Raw genomic sequence first — 24,619 nt, forward strand, 5'->3', positions numbered from 1 at the left:
GAGGGGTGGATAGGGTTCCTCCAACCCACTCTGTCAAAACAAAGAAGACATACTCCTGTGAGTACTCCTGAAAGTCAAATGAGAGGTTCAGGGAGAGCAATACCTCAACCTGATGCTCTTATCAATCTATCTATTAAATAATTCAGAGGATGTGCTGGTTTGTTCTCAGTGCAAAATACCTGCTGGTTGGAGGCTTTGTTTATTTCTAATAATAATTTTGATTTTTTTCATTAGTACTGCATAATTGTATATATTTACTACATATATTTAATTTGATCAAAAGTCTCTCTTGCGTAAGAAATCATGACCTCAATAAGATTTCCTTGTTAAGTAAAGCATAACTAACTAACTGACGGTTCTTCATTTCACCTGTATTTGAGCAAACCCCCAACTTATGAGAATGTCATTTTATACCAATAATCTTCAATTTTACTGGAAGAGTTAAAAACTTGCCTACTTTTAACTTGGCCTGTGTTTCATAGTTCTTCTTGGGATACCACTCTTAATATAATAAGACTTTTGTATTCTACATCAGGAAACTGTGAAACTATCATCTCTGAGCAAAGATCCATGTCATTCCCTAATTAAACCTCTGAATTAAGAACAGATCATCCATTAAAACAAACAAAATGAAAAGAACAGCTTCTCCAATATTGTGCCTTATCCCTTGACAACACACTGACCGGCATCGTGGCACGAGCCACCAGCAAATAGGTCAACAAATGCTGCATCGGTATATTAGATCATATCATCACCATATATCTTATTTTGTTTTTTAACCACCACCCGCCCCTCCTCTTCCTTTTTTTGTTGTTGAAAACATCTCCCCACGCGCACCACAATGCACGCCGCTCTTACTTCTCTCTTTATCTTAATCCCTGGCAGACTTTAAGTGTCTGGCATCGGGGCAAAATCCTAAACTGGAGGGGAGCGTGTTTGGAGACCTAATCCCCTTACCCATAGACTCGAGTTGCCCTCAATTCACCTCTCCTAAAGTAGGCCAAGAACAAGGAGCCACAACAGAGAGGCAAGCGGCTTCATGAGGCTAAGCATTATCATGCTGCCAGACAGACGGACTGCATGAAACACACAATTGGCAAACACACATGCACGTAGACGGACACATGGATACATGTTGATGTTGTACAGTATAAGCTGACATACGGTAGAGTACAGACACACATGCAACAAGCTGACATACAGACACACCCAGATGCTAACCTGAAAATCACACACACATACACACACTCACCTACACACACACTTGCTTCCATGGTATCACTCTTGCACTTGCACTTCACATACAACACTTACTTGCATAAATACACTGTTTGGTGCTATATTTCATTTTAACTTTGGCCCCCTTTCCCCTTTTTCTGCAGGGGAAGTTTCTTGATTGCTGGAAGTGAAAACAGATCAGCTTTACTCCAGTGTGTGAATTGTCATTTCCTCCTTATTAGTTCAAAACTTTCTTTGAGTGACCAGCAGCTTAACGGGGGACGCTTGTTTTCAGAACAGCAGGGGGGTACCGAGTATAAGCTGTGAACACAAATCAATAATTGTCTAAATCACATCTCCACAACCTGTTTTCAGCAGCCTTGAGTCACATGATACTCCAGGTTAAATCTTGGTAAAAAAAACACATGGCACGACCACTTTAACGGGTTTGGTGAAGATGGGGATTTGAGAGTTTACCAGAGATTTTATGGAATATGATGCTAAAAGCTGGTGAAGGCTTGATGTAAAAATAAAGACAACATAAAGATTCTTAAATCTTAGAACCAGTTGTACTTAAATTTGTCTGTTAATGCTTATGGCGACTCGCCATAATGATAATTTACCCTAACTGCATGTCTTTGGGTTAAGCCACGTAGCCAGAGTACCTGGAGAAAACCCCCTGCTTGATGTGAGACGACAGCGCTAACCACCACACCAGAGTAATGTTCCACAACATGAACACTTTGAATAAATCATCATCTACAGTGCATAACATCATCGAAGGCTTCTGGGAATCTCTGTGCACAAGGGACCAGTCTGCAACAAAATATTGGATCCCCATGATCTTCAGGCCCTCAGACTGCACTGCAGTAAAAACAGGCATGATTTGAAAATGGTCCGCCGCTATTGTTCCACCACAAGCCTGCTTGGGAGACAAAGAGACAGAACATTTTACAATAACAATACTTTACCCATAAAAACACCAATTTCATTGAAGTTATCCAGCATGTAGATGCTGTTTGAATGTACATTTAGTTGAGTAACGTTTATACAGTTCATCATTTTTACAGAAACATTTTTTCATTATTATCTGAATCCTATGTATCAATAAGTTTTATCATCTAATAAAAAAACTTAATCTTAACTAATGTCCATTTGAAGCAATCTCATGATTGAGAGAAGGAACCAACACTGCCACCCCTTGGCTGTCAGGAGAAAACTGCCCCCACATATTGAAGTTAAAATTTAACCACAAAATAATAGTATGCTGTATTTGGCCCTGGAGACAATGAGGCAGATGGATTTATAATTTATAATGAAATTTAAAAACAAATGATAGATGTATGGTATACATGTATAACAGACTTTCAAGGAGTTTTAAGTTCAGGACTAAAAGACTCCAGATCCAGTTGGATTCTCATATTTAAAAGCTTATACATTGCTTTTCCTCTTCCCTCCCTCCCTTCATCCTCTCCCAGGCTCAGTTCTGGAGAAGATTAGGTCTGATTTTTCCATTATGCAAATTGTTTTCTCCTTCCCAGTCTCCTGTCATCACTTAATTTTGTTGAGAGATTGCTTTATCATTAGTACCAAACAGCCCAGAAAATGGCCCAGGTTTTTGATGTGTATTACAAAGAGCTGCACAGGTCTGTTGTCCTGCTTTCAGAAATTACAAAGCGTGACAGGTAAGTGTGGTGCCAAGAGAAACAACGCTGCAAGAGAAAATACATTATTGTAATGGGTTCCTCAGGTTGAAATCAAGCTATCTTGTAGCCACAGAGCTTTAAAATCCCTCAAGTTGACATATGTGTTGCATATTTATATCATACTGTATCATACAGTCTGTCAACATATTTTGACAGACCATGGATACATCATGGGTGACACACACATATTTTGCACGTTGGCAATACTTCTTTAAAGAGAAACGTTGATGATATTTACCATTTAAACAGACCCTTCCACCTTTTCCCCAACAAACTAACATGTTTTTCTATTGGCAGGGAAATCAAAGCTGGCACTTACAGAAGCTCTGTCTTGCAAACTAATCCCTAGATGCTTATACACAAACAGGAAATGCCACCTACACACACACACACATACAAATATACACACAAATGTCTACATGTAAAGCAAAACCAGAAAGACCAATGCTAAATAATTCAATCAATATTCTAATGAGACATTGATTTCACTGCTGTGGCTGTTTCTTTTAGTGTTAGTTACAATATTCAGTGTCTTTTCATGCACCTTCAAATTTCCAGGTGTGCAGTCAGTAAAAATAAGCATTTTATTTATTTTCAACTTTTCATGTACACTGTGTGACTGGCCTGAGACACTTATATCCTTAGGTGTGGTAAAATCGAAATGGAGTAAGGTAAATGCATGTACACATGAAAAATAGTGACTGGTATTCCTATAGGATGTTAAAAACCTTCTAGAGTATCTTACTAATACAAGCAGTTGCAGCTGTTTTTGTAAAATGGCCTGGATCATAACAAGAAGAAATATGAATTGCTGTTTAAATCTGAAATCAGCTTACCTCAATCTCTTTTGCTCTCGTTGCTCCTTCTCTCTAATGAGCCGTTGCTGTTGCCGTCTTTGCATGAGATCCTGCACCAATATACAGCTGAAGGATTAAGGCGAAAACAAACACAACAAAGTGTCCCACAAAGAGAGAGAAAGACTGTAAAAAAGTAGCTTCTCCTTACGGCTTATCACTTTGATTTCACAAAATGGCATTTCATTAAAATAAGTGGTTTCCAATGCCATTTTATAATAATCAGACAAAGCAAATACAGAAGAAACATACTTTAAAGATTAGTGGCTGGGACATTGTCCTAAAGGGACATTTTTCATCATCTTTAGTTTGTTAAACCAGGAATTCTGACTTCAAATTGAAACAATTTACAACCAACATTACACTGATATTCATTTAGTGTGTGTATATGATCTGTCAGTGAAGAAAGCAGAAAATAGACAATGAAAAAATACATTTACTCCAGCTGTTTTTATCCAGCAAACTACAAAATTCAAAGAAGACGTGCATTTGCTGAAGATCTGTTAAGCTGCTCAGACACATTTAATATTTAGTCCGTCTTATCTGCAACAAACACACAATTTCCTGTTGTGGTGGATGAAGGAGGTTTGTTGTGCATGAATGTGTGGATCTATACATTAAAAGCACTTTCATATATGTGGGAAGCTCAAGCATATTAATGTAATAGAAGAGGATAGAAGTGCTCAAAAGCCATAAAACCTGACACACTGCGACCAAAACAACAGCTGGGGTTGTTGGGTGTCAAACTGTGGTGGTAATATACTATACCTTTTATACTATACTGTAGATTTATTGTGTTCGGATGTTTCTAATGTGTTTTTTTCAATACATTTTACATCTTACTCTTTTGCTGTAACACTTAAATTTTCCCCTCAGTATGATCGACGAAGGGTTACCTTACTTTACTTTACCTTAAAGTAGAAAGAAGGAGTTTAAACAATCGTAGTAATTGTGTAGTGTTCATTTCAACAGATGGACTATCCACAAGAAACTGTACATTTCTGACATCACCTGACAATTTTGGATATGGAAACATTTAAGGTTATGTACCCAAAGGAATCAAATCTTGAGCCATCAGCTCTACTATTCACTGATACAATGCTGCTCTCTCATGGTGAATCTCAAGTACTGCTTCTGAGTCATGTGACTCTAAAATAATCCAATAAGTTCAGAGAGATTTTGTACAGTGGTGGTTGTGACATTTAAACTAGGGAAATATTTAAACTGTGCACTACTTCTAGATTAAAATTAAATGAGTTTGCATACCCACGTGTGTCTACTTGCAATGGCTCAAGGCACATTGCTTCATTTGAACATAAAAAGTTTGAATACAATGATGTAGGACACGTTTTAATATATTTAGTAGTGGACTGTCTGGGCAGCATCTTCAAGTGCAAATTATGGTAAGGTGCTTTTCATCCCCCCTGGCTTTTACAGTGCCAGTGGGTGATTGCCATGACATCCAACTAGGCGTTGGGGTGTAACAGGATCGACTGCACCTCCCAAAACAACTACAGCGCGTTGTAAGAGAAACAACCTAAACTTGGATACAGAAAACTAAGAGTATTAGAGAGGGAAGCATGTTCAGACTCTTTGACAGGGTAACGCATTAGCAGTATTAAGTATAAGATTACTAATTAGTTTGATATAGTGACCTGTTGACACATGAGCTCAGACACTGCCTTACACATGAACAGTAGTATCACTTGGACTCCTGTTGCTCACCACTTGTTGAATGCAAATAAATCCAATACGAAGGGGTCAGGTGGAGAGGAGACGTGCTTTTCTTTTGCTCGACTCACCTTCACTTAGCATAAAGCTGATTTGTGTGAGTGAGCTGGGAGCAGCTTGTCCACAGCAATAGGATGTAGGGAGGGACCAAGGACTCTTTTGTTCTCCCTAATCTCCTCACTTGTTTGAATCAGGATATAACAGAGGTTTATTGAATTGTGGAGCGTTCTGTGTACTGTGAGCACTGTGCAAACATGATCGCACATACATTTACTCTATATGATGTCATAGAGAAGCACTTCATGTTTCAAACTAGGTCTTCAAGACTATAATCTTGAAGACCTAACACTGATGGTACTGAAGTCATGTACTCTGCATTGTTACTAGCAGTCTGTGGTTGTTAGAAGAATGGCGTGACGTAATTATGCCTCTGTGTCGGAGACAGTCGTGGCCGGATGCAAGATGTTTCAGGCTATCTTGTCCACATCTCTGTCCCATTCTTGTGTAAAAAGAATGTCTTGAGGAAAATGTCGCACAAATGTTCACTTGGAGGATGAGCTGATTAGATTTTAGTTGTCAAAAGTCAATGGTCAAGGTCACTGTGACCTCAAGTCTGTAATTCTTAGAAACATGATATCACAGAAATGTTTTAAGACTCAATATCAGTCTATAGAGGGAATTACCTAATTGATAAACTTCCAAACATATAGAAAGAAATAAGTTTCATATAGTAAGTTGCATATTTTAGTAAGCAAAATATTGAGGACCAAAGATGTTTATGTTATTTTAATGTTTTAATGACATTTTAAACATTGCAACAGTGACTGTAAATAAGACTGCAGTAATTAACACCCTTTAAAAATGCTGCGTTTGCTGACACAAGTGCACAGAAAAACCTCAAAACCTTCAACAATAGAACACAGTGAAAGTGGGTTTTCAGCAGTGACTCTGCAAAAAAATAAAAAACTGAATTGCAGAGCCAATAACAATGCAGCAGTGTTTGAAAATGTGTATGCATGACATGTGTTCAGTTTGGCCCTGCACACAACACACACACACACACACACACACACACACACACACACACACACACACACACACACACACACTCCCAAGTCCGTGACGCAACACCGGGGGCGGGGCCGTGTACTTTTATGGCGTATTTGCACAATAGCTCACTTCCTCAGCAGCTGCCATTGCAAGAAGGGAGAGAGAGGGAGGGAGTGTGTGTGTGTGTGTGTGTGAGAGAGAGAGAGAGGCACTGAGAAGCGGAACGGCTTAAGAAAGAAGAAGAGGGCAGCTGCCTCTGGGAGGAAGGGAAAATTGTGAAGAGGCCTTGTAGCTGGAGGAAGCGAGCGAGGAGGCAGACAGATCAGATCAGCTGCGGCTCCATGGCTCAGTCGGCTGCTAACGGTGTGGAGCAGGATCTGGCCAGCAAGAGGCTGCACTCAAGGTAGGAACCCAGAGGAGGGGGGGATCGGTACACAGGGGGTCAGCTTGTAGCATGTTTGTTAGGAAAACGAAGCAAAAAAAAAAAAAAAAAAACAGGGAGCGGCTGGAGGGACAGAAAGGAGCGAGACGCACGGAGAGCGTCGGCGCACCGAGGAGCGTTCACGGATTTAAAGCGCAGCCAGAGCCCGGTTCCAAGCCTCATTCCTGGCTCGGGTCATTGAGCTGCTGTGGCTGGAATGTGCAGACTGAGAGGAGCCTGATGTGAACGGGGGTGGGAAACAGAGGAGGGAGACCTCTTTGTGCAGGTTTGACACGCCGACAGGATTACGCACATGTGGGTGCAGAATCACACCATCAGCACAAGGGAGATCTGTGTCGTGGTGTACACATCTCTGTCTATAACCATGTTTCCACTCATTTGCACATGTTCTATGTGTCCTTGTCTCACTGCTGTCTCTATATTTGTGCCATTAGCATGCCGGGTTTTAAGTCCCATTCAGTTCCAGTCAATAATGGAGAACTGTCAATAGTTAGTCCGTTATGCAACATCTGCAGTGATATTCAGCTGAATTTATTTCCATGAAGACATGATAACATGTTTCAAAAGAAGAGAGTCAAATCAAGGTGATGCAGTGCCGACAGCTTCATTTTTGGGGGGGGTATTGAGTATTGGTTGAATGAAGTATTATACTTTGAGCAAACACATTTGCGAATACTGAAAACTATGTTTTGACATGACGTTAGGCCCCAGGTATTTGAAGTACAGTGTCCGTGACACAGAACAGGCGGCTGGAAGTGGTAATAACTGTTGAGTTGTGAAGTGACATTCATAGGCCCTGCAAGGTTGTCATGTCCCCGACACACACACTAAGATAAACACACAGCGTGAGTTGCACTGCTGGATATGATCATATATAGCCAGATCTACCGGGTGCGATTGTTTTTTTTTTCTTCCTGTATTTTACAAATAGATGACTCTCTCCAGTCAGGGTTGCAGCTGTGGTGGATACCCCTACACTTACACAGATAAATGCGCCAAAAGTTGAGCGAGAAGTCCTGTGGAAGCCCAAATAGGCAACAGCAATCTCAAACTATCCGAAGCATCCCAGCCTCCCAGAAGCACCTCACTTTGACCAGCACCACACAACTGTCCATAACAGGATGAATGAAGAACCACTTGGATGCCTCGTCTACAACCAGCCAACCCCATGTCAAACTGCACAACACTGTACTGCCTTTGGAAGCATATTTCCCAACCCACCAAGCAGCAGTCACCTTCAGTGACCTTGTCTTGGCAAATAGAAATATATCCACAATGATAAGCAAATAAGCGTGCCAATAATATGTGTGCTAAGCAAACACTGAGCAGGTGCATGAGCCACCTTCTAGACCAAACAACACTTGAGCCAGCATGGCATGCTACCGCCAGTGCCTGCTTCTAATCCAGAGCATTTGCTGGAAGTAGCTGCGGTGCCGGCCATGTTTTTATAAAATTAGTGCCCCGTTAATATTACTGCAGAAAACTAATAGTTAAGGACAACCGAATAAAAATGCAATTTTACAAGAGGATCAGGAAAAAACTGGAGGAGACTGCTCTGCTCGAACTGGAGGCGACATCCACCGAAAGAGGAAAAAACATTCCTGGAGAGTTTTTTCTTTGGTTTCCCAGACAACTAGCTGTGGCGCTCTGTAATTATGGCTGGATACTACTCTGAGCACCCACTTTCCCTGCTAAGCCAAGATTCATAAGAGCAGTAGTGTAGGACGGTAGAGTATATGCAATAAGAAGGAGGAAAGGGTTCAAGAGAAATGTAAAAGAGAAGTGGACTTGTTTTTGCAATGCAGTAGAATAATAGTATAATTTAGAACAAAAACAAAAACTGTCTAAAATGATGCACATCTTCTGTATCATGGGGTTTAATCATTATTTTGGGATATGTTTTGGTTGCTCACACTGTACTGTTACATGTATAAACAGGTTGCGGTTAGGAATTAGTATTACTCACAGTTACCGTTACCATTTGTTGTCCAGAGGCAAGGAAGTATTAAAACAACAACACAACATCAACAGCAAAAACAACAACTAATAGACTAATATTAATTACATTTTTTGTTATTCTTAAGAGGTTGTTATATTTTTGATCAGATGATGACTTGTTAAATTGTGGGCTCAGTGCAGAACATTATCATGAACAACCTCCAGTTTGTAGAATAAGACACATTTATGGACAGAAAGTCATGAGTCGATGAGGTTTTTGGGACTGCAGGGTCCCGTTCACTGTTGATTTTACCTTGTGGTCATGCTGCATTTGGCTAAGCAGCTTTCACGGAGCATCAAAGTAATCTACTACATGTGAGCTAGCTGATATATCATTATAGCCTCAGTTTGAGGCTGCACATTTTTCAGAGGATTATTTTCATTATTCATTCAGAAAAGCTGAATCATGAGAGAAGGAATTTTCAGTTCCAGCTAAACTGCTACTGCTTCCTTAAACTTTCCTATTCAGTTTTTAGATTCCCAAAGTTGTCCCTAACTCAAAGTGTGTCGTTGTTTGTACCAGTGGAGGACAGTGTTTGTAACTTTGCTGTGGCAGAAGAACAGAGTCTTTAATCTACAAGGAGACATTGTGATTCAATGTGTCAGTGAGTCACAGTTTTATCTATGCCATGTCTAAGAACAAACCTTAGACATGGCATCGTTCAGCTCACACCCAGACCTCACGTCGATCTCCCTAATTTACTCCTTGAAACCTGCCCAGGACGTTACATGTTCTCCATGCTGCCATGGTAACAGCGCTGTCTCTCTCAAACCACAGGCAGGCTATTGTGGGATGAGTGTCTCCCAAACAGACCAATTAGAGTCATAATCAGAGGCGAGAATGGCAGACTGCACCGCACACATCCATTCTTTAGCCAACCACAAAGACGGCAAGAATGAAAGTCACTTTGTGAAAACCCTCTCTCGGAGACTGACTGGGTTTTTTGGCTTTGTTTGTTTGTTTGATTCACGTTTCTTTACGTGTCCATAAATGTCTTTTTCTCACTTCTTTGACTTTCATGTGTCTTTTTATTTCACCCTTTATTCTGCATGTCATATATCCTTCAAACTAGCCTTCGAGTAAAACACGTACTTTACTGGCTTTAATCAAAATGATACAATGACCTCTAACTTTACAACAACACAGCTAAAGGTTTATTTTTTTTACCATTTCTTCAGGCTGTCTTTAGGTTACACCCTTTTTTCCACCCTTTTTTTTTTATTTTATAGTTTAGTGGCTGTTTACAGAGGCCCTATGAACTGTTTGCAACTGTTTGTCCTGCTCCTCCTCATCTTCTGTCCATCCTGTTTTGTTTAATGTGAAGAAGATGATGTTGCACATCTTCAGCCTACTCTAATCAGAGTGATGGCCTTTGTCACTTATTACCAAACCTTACAGATTTTGCAGTTTACAGAGTGTAAGACTCTTTTGTTACGAGCAAGGAGGCCAGTTTGGTCATTTCAGCTCACCTTGAAATGAGGCGGCTTAGCAGTCAGATGGTGTAGTATAATGTGTATTTTTGCCCTCTGGAGAGCCACTACACCATGACTTTATATACATTTTTGTGTAGCTTTCAAGATTTACAGTGCGGATGTCATGTTATTTATCTGTTTAATATGCCTGACTGTTTCGTGAGCTGCACAGCTTTATAAAATGCATGTATTGAATGTGACAGGTGAAATAATAGGTTCTCCTCAGCAATAAGTATCCTTATATTTCCAATTGATCCTATATTAGGGTAATGAAAGTCCTGTAGTTACATGTTATAAACTCATTTAGCAGATTATTAGTACACCAAGCTAATGTAACACAGAAGACCTACATACATAGAGGTAGGATTTGTTACAGTTCTGATTTTGGCTTGTGCTCATGGTTTATCGATGAAGCTAAATGCAACAGAGCCACTGTTATGTTATTACTTACTATACTGTAGCTGTGTCAAGCTCTTCAGTGCATGTGTAATGTTTTCGTGACCTTGTGCTTACCAGTTTAAGCGGAAATCAGGCACATGCTATCTTAGGCTATTTACTGAATGAGCAATGTCATCGTGTGGAAATGTACTTAGTAAGTTTTGTTAACACATTTGATATTGCAGTTGAGTGTTCTGTGACATCACAGTGAGAATACAAAACCTAAGATAAAGGTTTTCAGTTTTATTATTTTCATTTAGTGAAAATAGTTGAAAAACTATGTGAATGCACAGTTGTGTCATTCATATGTCTTTTTCCTCCGCTTTCCTCCCAGACTTATTTGTCTTGGCCAGTGACCTAATAATGCTTCTGCCGGTGTCAGCAGATAGTTGGATTATTCTGGGCCACTCACTGCTCTGTGTGGTCTCTACCAAGGAGGCGCAGTCTGCTGGATTAGCAATTCTCCCTCTCTCATCCTTACTGTAGAGCTCTCATTGGGGCATTGGTCACTGGTTGTCACCCAGAATATTCCCTACATTGTAACCTCCCTGTTTTCATATTGTGGTGCATAATGGGAAGGCACAACAATGGATAACTGAGGACAAGTTGACGGTGATCAAGAGAGGGGACGCATTTCTGTTTGGGATTATAAGCTCTGGATGACGTAGCAGCATGCAGGCGCTTCAACTTCTTTGTAAAATACAGCTGAATTTGTGAAAACATACTCTCTGCAGACTTTTACATCAACACGTTTTTGCTAAGAAATTAATTTGTAACTGGAATTTTCTACAATTCCCTCCTGACTGCGTGGGCTGCGTGAGTAGAGAGGCCACTGTTGAAGTTTTCTGAAAAGCAGATGTGATTCTTGGCTGGTGTCGGACTGTGTGTAGAACAGCCCAGTTGGTACGTATCCAGGTTTGCAGAAACATAGCTAACATTATGGATTCTGAGTTATTCAATGGACAATATGGACATCATATGGGCCATAAATACTGAACACAATCCTACATGTTTTCTAATTTTTGACATAGATAGACTTGTTGCCTGTTACTGTCATGGCATCTGAGCCTTGCCCACTGACTGGAGCAGAGAGAGCTATGTGTAGGCTTGTCCACCATGGACCCCGACCTCAGGCTATGCTAAGACCTTTGCACTTGGAGCTTCAGGTGTACGTGGATAAAACGCGAAGCAAGCAAAAGCACAGGTACTGCTAGTACACTGAATCATTAGTAGTTAGTATAGTTTTGTGTTCATTCTGTTGTTTGACATGCAAGGTTTTGCAAACCAAATGACCACAGTGAGCTGCACTGATTCTAGACCAAGACATGTTGAGAAAATTTCAGTAAAACCCATGTGGATATTGCAAATTTACTTGTTACAACAAATAATTTTGGCACTGAAAGATGCTTATAGAATTTACAATCACGTTTTTGACAAGTGGCAACACATGTTCACTTTATTAGAGAAAATGCTATAAAATACAAACATCATCAAGGTGCACATCTCTTTGATTTACCTTTGGAATGGGGCCTTTTGTAAAACAGATTAAATTGAGGGATAATCCTTGCTTAACTCTATATTCTAGTAGGTTATCTGGAATTTAGAGCTGCTTGGCTGATCTTCGGTTTATCCTGGATTATACAAGAAATCTTGGGGCGTAAACTTTCTGGATACAATTCACTGATGGCAGCTTATTGTGCTTGTTGCCACTACACTCACTGTGTGAAGTAATGGTAGTACACTTACACAGTTTTGGCTAGATACATCAAGATATATCTCTCATAATAACTGACTTCTGATTTCCTTTGAACAGAAGAAAAATGGCATATTTGCCCTCAGTACACAGTATTTAATACTGTAACTGCAAGATGCTAAGTTTCACATAAATCAAGTCAGTCAGTCAGTTCAGTGTTCTCCTAGGAAATCAGAGCACACAATGTTAAGATCTCTACATCAATGAAACTCCAGCATCATTGATCGACCAGTTGCCATGGTAACCAAGGCATTGTAGGAGTGGTGAGAAGACTCTTCGTCTTGGCTTGTGGTGGTTATTTCTAGCACATGTGGTTTATATCAACTGAGCAATGCAGGAGCAGAGACATGCTTAGGTCAAGTTTAGGAATTACCAACGTCATTGATTTCCACATATGTTTTCCAAACACAGATGGACTAGTTGATGGTATAGGTGAACGACTTTTAATATCTTCCATTCAATGAAGTGTGGAAGGGCAAGCAGTTTGTCTGATAATGCAAGAAAAATGTACGTCTCTATGAATCTGACTCTTAAAAAAAACGAAATGAGCGGAAAGTGCAACACCTTTTCAAGGTGCTCAACGTGATTCAGTTGCCAAGGCAACAGGCTACAGATGTGGCATCGGACCTTGTTGTCATGGTGATCCTGCCATTTGTTCTTTACGGTACAAAGGTGTTTAACGTAGTACGTGTCCGTGTTACCGCTCTTTGTTGTTTCTCTGAGAGTGCTATCGTGTTAACACTTTACATTTACATCTCTCCCTGTATGTATGTGTAAATTTGTGTGTGCACTACTTTCAGGATGGAGGCCTCTTGCTTGGAGTTGGCGTTGGAAGGAGAGCGGCTGTGCAAGGCCGGAGACTTTAAAGGGGGAACAGCATTTTTTGAGGCAGCTGTGCAGGTCGGTACAGAAGACCTGAAGACCCTCAGTGCCATCTACAGCCAGCTGGGCAATGCCTACTTCTACCTCAAGGAGTATGGAAAAGCCCTGGAATACCACAAACATGACCTTACCTTGGCCAGGTGATCACAGCACACTTTATTAGCTCAGGTTGCCACCACCACTATAAAAAATGCAGTCCATTAAATGAGCCCTGTTTTGTTTTTGCTTATTGAGTTTTCATTCAACTTAACTAATGACAGTTTGCACTGATTGCAGTATTTTTGATATGACTAATTCAACTCTCTAATGTACTGTATTTACCGTATTAGATGCAAGAACATCAGGGATTTTATTAGGTTGACTTTGAGTTATCTAATGCAAATTTCAAGAAAAGTGAGGGAACTTTCATATTATAACAGTCAACAACTACGAGTTGGATATTTAGCCTGGATGAGTAATCCAGTCCCCTACAGTGAGTGCATCTGGTATTTCAGCAGGGAAGTGATTAAAGACTCCAGGGAGATTTACCTTGTTACATTACAGTCTCACCAGGGCCACTGGGATCTGGTCCAAAGAAGTAAGCAACATTTAAAACATACCATGCAGCACCTGCTAATTAAATAGCGTCTGTTGTTCACCTAAATAGCATTAGCAGAGAAAATGAAATGGTTGACTCAATACAAAAATGTTACTCTGCTTTCACAGAACAATAGGAGACAGAATTGGAGAAGGCAAAGCCAGTGGTAACCTTGGTAACACATTAAAAGTGTTAGGACGTTTCGACGAGGCTGTTGTTTGCTGTCAAAGACATCTGGATATTTCTCAAGAACAGGGCGACAAGGTAACGTACCCGTTTCTTGCATTGTACAAATTTAATTATAATTATTACTTATAATTTACAAAAGCCATATGTTGATATCTTTTTACTTGCACAGATCTTTTTTTTTTTACTTTTTGTTCTGTACCTATTTTCCGTTGTAGGTCGGAGAGGCCAGAGCCCTGTATAACATAGGGAATGTGTTTCATGCAAAAGGAAAACAGCAGTTATGGGGCTGCACCCAGGAACCTGGAGACCTGCCTCTTGATGTCAGAGACACACTGCAAAGGGCTACTGGCTTTTATGAGTATGTGTATTCATCGACACACATGCACACGCACATATGGATATATACAAAGGAAAGTCAAAGAAAATTGTGGTGTTAAAATACATTTGATGCAGATAATATCTAGAAAACATCTTGGTTCACATTGTCTACAAAAGAGTTATTTACTGTAAATTGGCCTGTGTTGTTTATTACACCATGAACTGTTGCTCGGTATGGTTGGACAGTAGCCTTTTGTAAACAACACTTAATATTACACTGTACATATAGCAGAAACTGTATACTGTATTCTATATGTATTAGTTGTCATACATTCTACTATACTGTAGGTATTTCTTCCTAAACTATGGTCTTTCAGTTGAATTGATCACAGTTAGACTCTTAGTAATGTTCAAAAGAAATTTAATGAAGCAATGCAATTGATTTGCCTCTGCAAAGAAGGAGAAAACTAACTCAAGTGAAGATATTGAAACCTACTAAAGACAACACAAATAGTAGACTTATATTTTGTTTTATGTGTGCACATCATTAAAATAAACCTTTAATTTAAGAAAAATGCAGAAGGAAATTGTGTGTTATTTGAAAGGGGCAGTAAATGATTGTGAAACAGGGTGTTGCTGAAAAATAACAAACATGCTTGATGTTGCCAGGATATATAATGCATAATAAACATGTGCTAATAGCCCAATTAATGCAGTCTTCTTAATAGTGGTGTATTTTATTTTTAGGATGAACTTGTGTTTGGTCAAAGAACTTGGTGACCGAGCTGCTCAAGGGAGGGCTTATGGAAACCTAGGCAACACCCACTACCTGCTGGGAAACTTTGTTGAAGCTATCAAATTCCACCGTCAGGTGAGCAATCCTCAGTGTTTACTAGCATCATAGTCACACGACTGCTGAGCACATAAACAAGAGTTGTGACCCTTATTGTGCCAGTACAGAATACTGGCATCATCAATGCACTGTAGTTGCCTAGCTTTGCTTTCACCTTGCAGCTGCTCAGTGACTTTGTGGCGCATCATTATGTTTCCTCTTATCATGAAGTGCAGGAATGCATGTGATGGAAGACGAATTGAAAATCAAAGGAACATTTCTGTAATCCAGAAATGAATGGAAGTTAATTTCTTATTTGAGCCATTCACCGTGAACATAAGCCTAACCTTACTGTTGTGTTTTATTTATATTGGCTTTGCATTGTCCCTAACCATCGCAGTGCACGTACAAATATGGTGTGGTGATACATAATGATGTCCTGGCCACGAAGTGTCATCCTCCTGTTCTGCCTCTTGTGTTGTGTGCAGCACTGAAGCAAACAAGTGGCCACCACAACATTTGATTTACTGTTAGGTTGTGACCAAACAGCTTTTAGCTCATTAAGTGACTCAGGCTGGACATTTCAGTTTTCTAGTATGGCTTCATACTCTCTCTTCACATGTTTCCTGTCGCTGCCCATTTTAAACCACTTGCTTCATAATGGGAGAAACTAGTTTCTGCTCCCTTCTCCATTACAAATCTATCACAGTGCTACAGAGGGAAACATGCTGCTTTAAAAGCTGCAGCAGCACTATGGTCATGAAATCATTTGATCAGCCGAGCTCGATCTTGTGTAACTCCTATATTAACACAAATATATACACGTAAAAATTAGTATTTGGTTGAACTTACCTTTTTAAAATCTAGAAGCAGTAAATATGTTTTGCCTATTTCATTTGACTTCACCTTGATGCTCTTGTCATTCACAGCGATTGTCTATTGCTAAGGAATTCGGGGATAAAGCGGCTGAACGGCGAGCCTACAGCAATCTCGGCAATGCCCTGATCTTCCTGGGCCAGTTCAACACCGCCACAGAGTATTACAGGTGAGAAAGAAGGGGTCAGTGTGACATCTAGTGGAGGGCTGGTGAAGTGAAACATTATCAGCCTTAAAGAAATATCACTGATGTACAAATTGAGTATGAAAGTCATTCTAATGCACGACACAAACCTTTAACACACATCATTTTCATTCATCCACCATAGCTCACACAACATAAACTCCCACTGTAACCCAAAACATGTTTTTCACATATCTGTATGTTCCTCTTTCTCTAGGAAGACTTTGCAACTGTCGAGGCAGCTGAGAGACCAAGTGATGGAGGCTCAAGCCTGTTACAGCCTGGGAAACACCTACACGCTTTTGCAGCAATATGAGAGGGCCATAGACTACCACCTGAAGCACCTGCACATAGCCCAGGAGCTTAATGACAGGTGGCATGAGCACAAACCACATTTAAAGGAAACATGCCAAATTGAATGATCACAGCAATGACACTTTTATGCATATGTTTATTAATAGGGTGGGTGAAGGTCGTGCCTGCTGGAGTCTGGGGAATGCATATGTGTCGTTAGGGAACCACAAACAAGCTCTCCACTATGCCCGCAAGCACCTGGACATCTCTAAAGAAGTGAGGCATTTTTACAACTAAACACAATAATTTAATGAGAAATGCTGCACGTTTGAGTGTAGAAGTCCATCTGATTTACTCCATTCCAGTCTTTTTTTATTCTGATCTCTTTATTTCCAACCCAGATTGGAGACAGAAATGGGGAACTGACGGCTAGAATGAATGTGGAGCAGCTGATGGAGGCTCTGGGAGTCAACGAGAGTGACCTTTCGCCCTCCAGTTCAGAGTTTGAGATGCAAGGTGACACTAAAACTTGCTAAAAGATTAGGATTTATGTGTTGATTGATGAACATTGACAGGCAAATGTCGATACCTTTGAATAGATCCAGGCTGTTCCCCTTTATGCTAAGTTAACCTGTTGCTGACTGCAGCCTCATATTTGGTGTAGAGACATGAGCGTGGTGACAGTCTCCTACCAAAATATTGAACATTTATAATAATAAGTAATGAAAGCATACATACACATATTAATCCACTAATTCAGAATGGACGAGTTTTCCATTATTCTCTATAGATGGAAAGGAACAACACCGGAAACCACTTCAATGTAATTATGGTTGTTGAGACAGGCGGTCAGGCAGTGTCACTTTAATTTACACATACACTATCAATTGTGTAATGGTAGCAGAGTCATAGTCTTTGTCCTATAGTGTTACTAAAAAGCTTTTATTGCATATTTTGAAGAGCTTTTTTAAGCATATCCCATCTATTAAAAATTTTTTTCATTTGGAAACAATGTGAGAGTTAGCTCAGAATTTAACCTGCTATTAACCATTGTACAAATACAATGGCATCAAATTAACACTGTTTAAGCTCTTAAATTGTAAATTTAGTTCACTTTCAGCCACTATTGTCTTCTGTGTTTTACACTGTGTTTTAATTCTTTCACAACATCTAAGCAACTTACTCAGTTTCCTTAATCAGGACAAGGAAAAGGGTGCGGCAGGTGAAAAATCCCAGCTCTGTGTGGGACATTGGTGTCTGTGTGTGACTGTGTATTTAAATCAGAGACCTGTGTGTTTGCACTCTGCAAACTGTGGTTAGAGGAAACTCTAAGTTTTACTTAAGCTGTCTCAAAGAAATGGGACCAAACAACATAGCTGTTTATTTCACTTTAATAAAAGTGAGTGTTTTAATAGTTTCACAGCTACAGATAATAAACTTTAAATCTACATAAAATTATAGGATTCACTTTTTTAACATCTGGTTAAAGTTTGTGAGTGGTAGGAATACTGTATATGTACACAAGGTGGCCATAGTAAAACTAATTCGAGAGGAGACAGACGTGACAGATAACCAGCGTCTGTGTTATGTCTGAACTAAAAATGAAAGAAAGCAAGGAGTGCTTATTTTTGGGTAGAATGAAGCTCCTTGTTTTTTGGTCTAATGGTCTGTTTTCGACATGATCCCAAATTATAAAGCCCATGATTATAGATTAACCTCAAATCACACAGTTGAGAACGTTTAAAAAGTAATTTAATCAAGCGTGGAGCTACTGTACAATGTTTATCTGTACAATAAGTCTGGCTTTTGCGTGATGTTTGCTTTCATTAACTTCCCCGGGGGAGAAACTCACACCCATGCCCTACATTTCCCTTTTTGGTGCAGAGCTGGCAAACAGACTCTTATTCAGATTGTTTGCCTGGTTGTCTGCCTAAACCTCATATCCACACCGAACACCATGTGACCAGTACTGACATTGCAAACTGCTACAGAAAAAAGACAGAGAGTGCCTTGCATGTTTGAATCAATATATGATTTTAATGTTATGTTTATTTACTTATATATTTTTTTTCTCTAGGAGCAAGACCCAAATTCACCAAGAGAAACAGCATGGACAGTGTAGAACTGTGGAAGTACTCTTCAGATAAGGTGATTTTGCTTTCTCACATTTCAGAGAGACTCCAGAGGGAAAGGTTCCTGTAAATGTGATCCACTCTCCTGTCCCCACTCCTGTTATCAATCGCTCTCCAACAATATGCTCTTTTACGGCAGAATGGTGAGAACCAAGACTTGGAAAGTATACCCAGGAGATCTAAGAGTCAGCTGTCACAACCTGGTAAGAGAAAGGGCTATCCTGACAGTCAGTCATCAGACGAAAGGCAGTGGTTGGACTCTCCTGTAGACACTGATGACATCACTGTGCAAGTCCCCCCTCCAGTGCCCGTAAGTGACTTTATCTTTGCTGTCTTTGTAGCTTCTATTCCAATCCAATGTGCTGTACTGTATAGCGCTTATCGTTGCTAAAAAAGCCTCAGGATAAAGACTTAAAATGCAGGTATTCTCTTGACACCTGAAGAAAAGTCTGGGTGGATTATAACTGCTCAAGCTATAAATTGAATTTCATGCCTCAGAGTATTATGCAGCCTAGCAAAGTGTGTAAAAACAGTCCCTAGTTCATAATGTCTTCAATGTGAGATATGCCAGTATTTTAATTCAGTCACTGAACATCCCCTCACAGAAAGCATCATGGGGATCTACAATGCTGAGTGCTGAATTTAGTTTTCACCTCGTCTTCATCCCCTGTCCGACATGTCTCCAGGGCTTCTGCTTTAAAGAAAAGATGAGAGAAATTAGGGAGATTAAACTGGGAGCATGTCTTTTAATTTCCCGCGAGGTTCCACAGAGTGATGTAAGAAGTCAGTTACCGTGTAAAGGTGTCTGTCTTCTCATTAAATGCCAACAGTGCCCCATTTCCTGTGAACTAGATGCCTAATGAATATGTTCTTTCACAGCTGTTGTGCCCTTCCCTTAAAATTCCTATGTTTCAGTGACAGGGCAAATTGTTGTAATCAGGAGGTCGACATTGTAGAAAAGTGTGAAAATTACTGGGCTGCATGATGATAGTTTGTCACAAGGGAATGGAAATAGCATCAAAAACCAAAGGTTAGTCATCCCGATGACGCGGAAACATACCCTTGTTCAAATCTGCCAATGCTTTGCTGCCAGTTGTGAGACGGTGAACTTTTCTAAAGCTATAAATCAGAGAGAAGTTGCTTGATTATTTCATGTCAGCAGGAAGTTACCCAAAAAGTAACTTCACACTGTTGCATTGTTGAATGATAGTTTGAAATGATACATATTCCCAAGCACAAACTAAACTGTAGGCATACACAGTAGAGGAGTTTACAATTTGATGACCACTTACTCGTATTTTAAAGTATTTTATGGCTGTATCAGCTTATCCCTGTGAAACGTGTCACTAATGACCTTTGAAATATGGGACAATAAAGCATTAGAGTAACTCAAATAAAAAAACATAAGAGGATAGAAGGCATCTCAGTTATCTCTCTGTCTTACACACACACACACAGAAAACTTAATTTCCCTGCACGTCCCATTCTCTTTCTCTCGCATCATCACCACGTGTTCCTTCCTCTCTTGTCCAGCCCCTTTGGCCCATTTGATTAATTGAACAACAAAGAAAGGGAAGTGAGGAGATCCATGCAGAGACCACTGGGCCAAGGACAGAAGCAGCTATAAGTCACAGCTGATTAGTGTGCTCTTTGCACACTAATCGGCTGTGACAATCACATGGAAGAGTCTTCGATGTGCATGTTAGGAAAAGAAAATCGGTGACTATGCTATGAAGAGTATATTAAAGAGATTTGTCATGTGAGTGTTTGAAGTATTAAACGCTGAAATTTGTGGTTCTTTTCATTTGAGGGAAGCTGATCGCTGCCGGCTGCCAGCGCTCGCATGCACTTTACTCATAGTTGTACCCATGCACCCATCTTTCCACCCCTTTTCTCCCCTCCTCTCTCTTTGCCCCCCTCTGGCCCAGCTCTTCCTCTCTGCTGATAATGTGACCTTGATCACAGAACCACTACCCTCCCCACAGGGTCATCCCCCCTGCTTCCCATAATGAGTTGTTTTCCCACAGTGGGTGAACGGGACAGAAATGGCCTGCAGACGAGCTGCATGGAGAGAGAGAGAGAGGGTTGGAGGGAGGGGGGACTCGTGGTAGAGATTATAAATGGGCTCAGATGGGGGGATACAGGAGAAGAGAAAATTAGAGTGAGGTGGCTGCACATAGCAGAGGAGTGAAAACAGAGACAGAGAGAGAGAGAGAGAGAGAGAGAGGGTAATTGAAAATAGGGGCGAAGGAGGTGGGAGCCAGGCGTGTGACAGAGCGAGAGGCAAAGAGAGCTCTGAGAAAAATGAAAGGGAGAGAGTAGGATAAATAGAGGACAAAGAAGAAGTGCTGCTGGTAAGATGATTCATTTATGTTGTACAGCTTGAATAACAACACGGAGCAAGGATACCAGAGGTTACCTTTCTGTTCTGTTAAATGTCTGACACTTGTCTATCATGTGTTTGTAATGTTTTTATAGATATTGTTGTACTCTTCTTTTTCATTATGAAGACTTTTGTTTGTTTGTGGAGCCATGTTTTTTTTGTTCAATACAAAATTTCCAGTAGAGAAGAGGCGATTCCTAGAATAGAGCTCACTGCAGTCAGGTGTCTGCTGACGTTGGCCCACTTCAGATCTCGCTGTAAGGCAAATGTATTTTAACTTGGTCCACTAGTTGGTGGTACTTTATTACTCTGGATGTACAAATGTTAATGTAGAATTTAGATAAAGTCGGGGAAAGGAAGTACAGTCAAAAAGCCTCTTTTTTTCAGTCTCCATGCTTCAATGCTTCATTCACCCTCATCGACCATTAACCTGCCGTTGGACATTCTTTGTTGATCTTTGGTCATGACAAACTGCTTTTACAATATTTCCATTAGATTTGTGAAAATAAAGCCCGATGAGCTCATCAAGATTCATTTATTTTTCTGGCTTAAGTCAACAGTTTACAGTAGAAGTCACAAAAGGTTCAAGTTCCAGAGTCTCCCGGTTAGTAAACACAGATCTTGGAAGGCACCCAGGCATTTCTAAGGAAGGACCCTGAAATTGGTTGGAGGGTGCGGAGGAGAAACAGTGCAGCCTACTGTGTTCTTGTTTTGATTATTTTATCTATTATCATCATCTTTTTATTAATCCGTCATTCAATATTGTGACCTTGCAGCTTGATTGCCAGAACATTTCGGTAGCATTCGTCAAACATAGTAAATCCTACATCTGTAATGCTGTGTGTTTGTAGCTTTTGTAGTTTTTTTTAAAACATCCACTTGAGCTACGTTATCCAGACTGTGACTCTGGGCGAGAGAGCATCATTCAATCTGATGTAACACAGCTGATTGGCTTTTTGAACACTGATCAGTGATTAGTGTAAAAGTTGAAACTAATAAAAACATGAACAAAAAAACAGTAAACATGTAACAAACACACTGCTGATACAAATTATCAGCACATACTGTGTATTACTGTAATATGATGCTTTCAGTATCTAGGCTAAGGCGGTCTCACCAGGCTTTATGAGTTAATCAGATTATTTGGTAACCTGATGTGTGTATATCTTGTGTATAGTTGAGGTCATCCTCAATATGTAAGCTCATAATAGCAGTGCATTTTATTATTTATCTTTTGTTGTTGTTGTTTGTTTCTATGAACTACTCAGTGTAATCACATACAGTATTCTAGGAAAATCTAACTTGATGCTATGAATAGAATGTCTGTTTCAATATTAATTTAATAGTGGGGAAAAATTTGATTTCAATCAAAATAAATAAATAACATAATAAAGGTTTATAATAAATATTAATAAACGTCTTGGCTAAACACCAACAAGAGTGTTTCACTTACATTTATTTTTCAGAAGCTGGGTCGTGATCCCTCTGATGAAGACTGCTTCTTTGACCTCCTCAGCAAGTTCCAGAGCAGCCGCATGGATGACCAGCGCTGCCATCTTGATGAGCCACAGAACGGAGACAACGGAGAAGGTGCTTCAAACTCCCTGACCGAGATGATAGGTCAGTTGTTTATGTATTATATCTATACAGGCTATTTTTGACGGGCGTCGGAAAATAATCCCTGCAGACCATCAAAATATAAAATAAATCAGCACTTTCGGTGCTCTTCTCTCTTCTAGATCCTGCAATTACCACTTCACCTCAGACTGAGGAGCTGTTTGATTTGATTGCTAGCTCTCAGAGCCGCCGTCTTGATGACCAACGGGTCAATGTTGGTAACCTTCCAGGCCTGAGGATCACTCATAACAATCTTGGACACCTGGTGGGTGAAGGAGATCATCAAGAACCCAGCGATGACTTCTTCAACATGCTTATCAAGTGCCAGGTAAGGCCACAATCTTTTATAGCAAGAAGTCAAAGGATTAATCCTCTTAGACTGTTAATAATTAGTCTAGTCTAGAATTGGTGTTGGATTTAGTTAGTTACCAAACATTTTTATCTCTCTGACTAGTCCTCCAGGATCGATGATCAGCGGTGCTCCCCACCAGAAGCAGGCCCCCACGCTCCCACAGTGCCTGATGAAGACTTCTTTAGTCTAATCCAGAGGGTGCAGGCTAAGCGTATGGACGAGCAGCGCGTCCAGCTGCCCACAGATGAGCAGGACAGCCCTCAGTCCCCTGAGCCGCCTGGTGGATTTACCAGCTAGGACCATAACGCTGCACATCTTCATGTCAAAGAAAATAAAAGCAGAAGAAATGAGAGAAAGATGAGCCAACGTTTAAAGACAGCACTGAAGGCTGACATCATTTTAAACACCATGACAAATTCCATGTGCAATAGGTGGTGCTCTGTCAAATGTTGCTCAATGTATTTTATCTAAACATACACTGCCCGTCCAAAAAGAAAGGTCACCACCTTGGTTTAACTAAGCAAATAGGTCAGAGCCTCCCATTGGATAATTACTGCATGGATGATTACTTTCCAGCTGGCAACAAGTTATTTAACCCTAACGGATGCAGTGAGTAGTGATCCCATTGTTAATCTTTGGGATGTGCTGAAGAAGACTTCCCATCATCAATACAATGAAAAATTAAGTGTTATTGCAGAAGCTTATCGAAACAATGCGTGTCGTAATCAAAGCTAAAGGCCAACAAAATATTAGACTGGGTGACTTTTTTTTTTTTTTGGAAGGGCAGTGTATGTAAATAAAAAAACAGACAAAAATTAAGCTCTGTGGTTTGAAGAGGAAGGAGAAGATTTAAACATAACAAACATGAAATGTGTCAGTCTGATGCCTTAATTAGCATTTTCTAATACTCAAGATTGTATTCCCTGGTGTTGGATGTGTTTTTAGAAGCATATGATGGACGTAGAGTTATAATATGGATGATGAAAAATGGAGACGGCGTGAGGCAGGGAAACACAGATTGACAATATTTTACATAAATTCAGTTCTGCTCTGATCAATGCTGCTTTTATCTTTCAATTTTTGTTGAGCCCTTCACTCACACACAGAAAAAACTGGTGTTATTAGTGCAGTAACAGTATTACGATGACCACCCAGTGTTAAACAAACTGCTTTTGTCAGTTTAAACGTTCTATAGACAAAGTATGATTTATTTAAAGTGACCTAGTTATTGCAATAATATGTTCCACATAAATGTTATTTATGTGCATTTATTAAAGAATGCATAACTTCACAAACTATGCAGTAACTGTGGTTACTGAG

The 24,619-nt window shown here is 40.1% G+C and overlaps 1 protein-coding gene across 1 annotated transcript; it reads left to right on the forward strand.

Moving 5' to 3' along the window:
* Positions 1-6,704: 6,704 nt before the first annotated feature.
* gpsm1b (G protein signaling modulator 1b) lies at positions 6,705-24,043 on the forward strand. The gene is made up of 14 exons (XM_026355020.1): positions 6,705-6,962; positions 13,464-13,685; positions 14,251-14,386; positions 14,527-14,669; positions 15,377-15,500; positions 16,391-16,506; positions 16,739-16,894; positions 16,983-17,091; positions 17,217-17,331; positions 18,893-18,963; positions 19,087-19,257; positions 22,797-22,950; positions 23,070-23,275; positions 23,402-24,043. The coding sequence occupies exons 1-14, from the start codon at positions 6,901-6,903 to the stop codon at positions 23,594-23,596; spliced, it is 1,980 nt and encodes a 659-aa protein (XP_026210805.1). The 5' UTR covers positions 6,705-6,900; the 3' UTR covers positions 23,597-24,043.
* Positions 24,044-24,619: the final 576 nt, after the last annotated feature.

This window comes from Anabas testudineus, chromosome 12 (assembly GCF_900324465.2).
Source record: "Anabas testudineus chromosome 12, fAnaTes1.2, whole genome shotgun sequence".
In the NCBI taxonomy this organism is placed as follows: domain Eukaryota; kingdom Metazoa; phylum Chordata; class Actinopteri; order Anabantiformes; family Anabantidae; genus Anabas; species Anabas testudineus.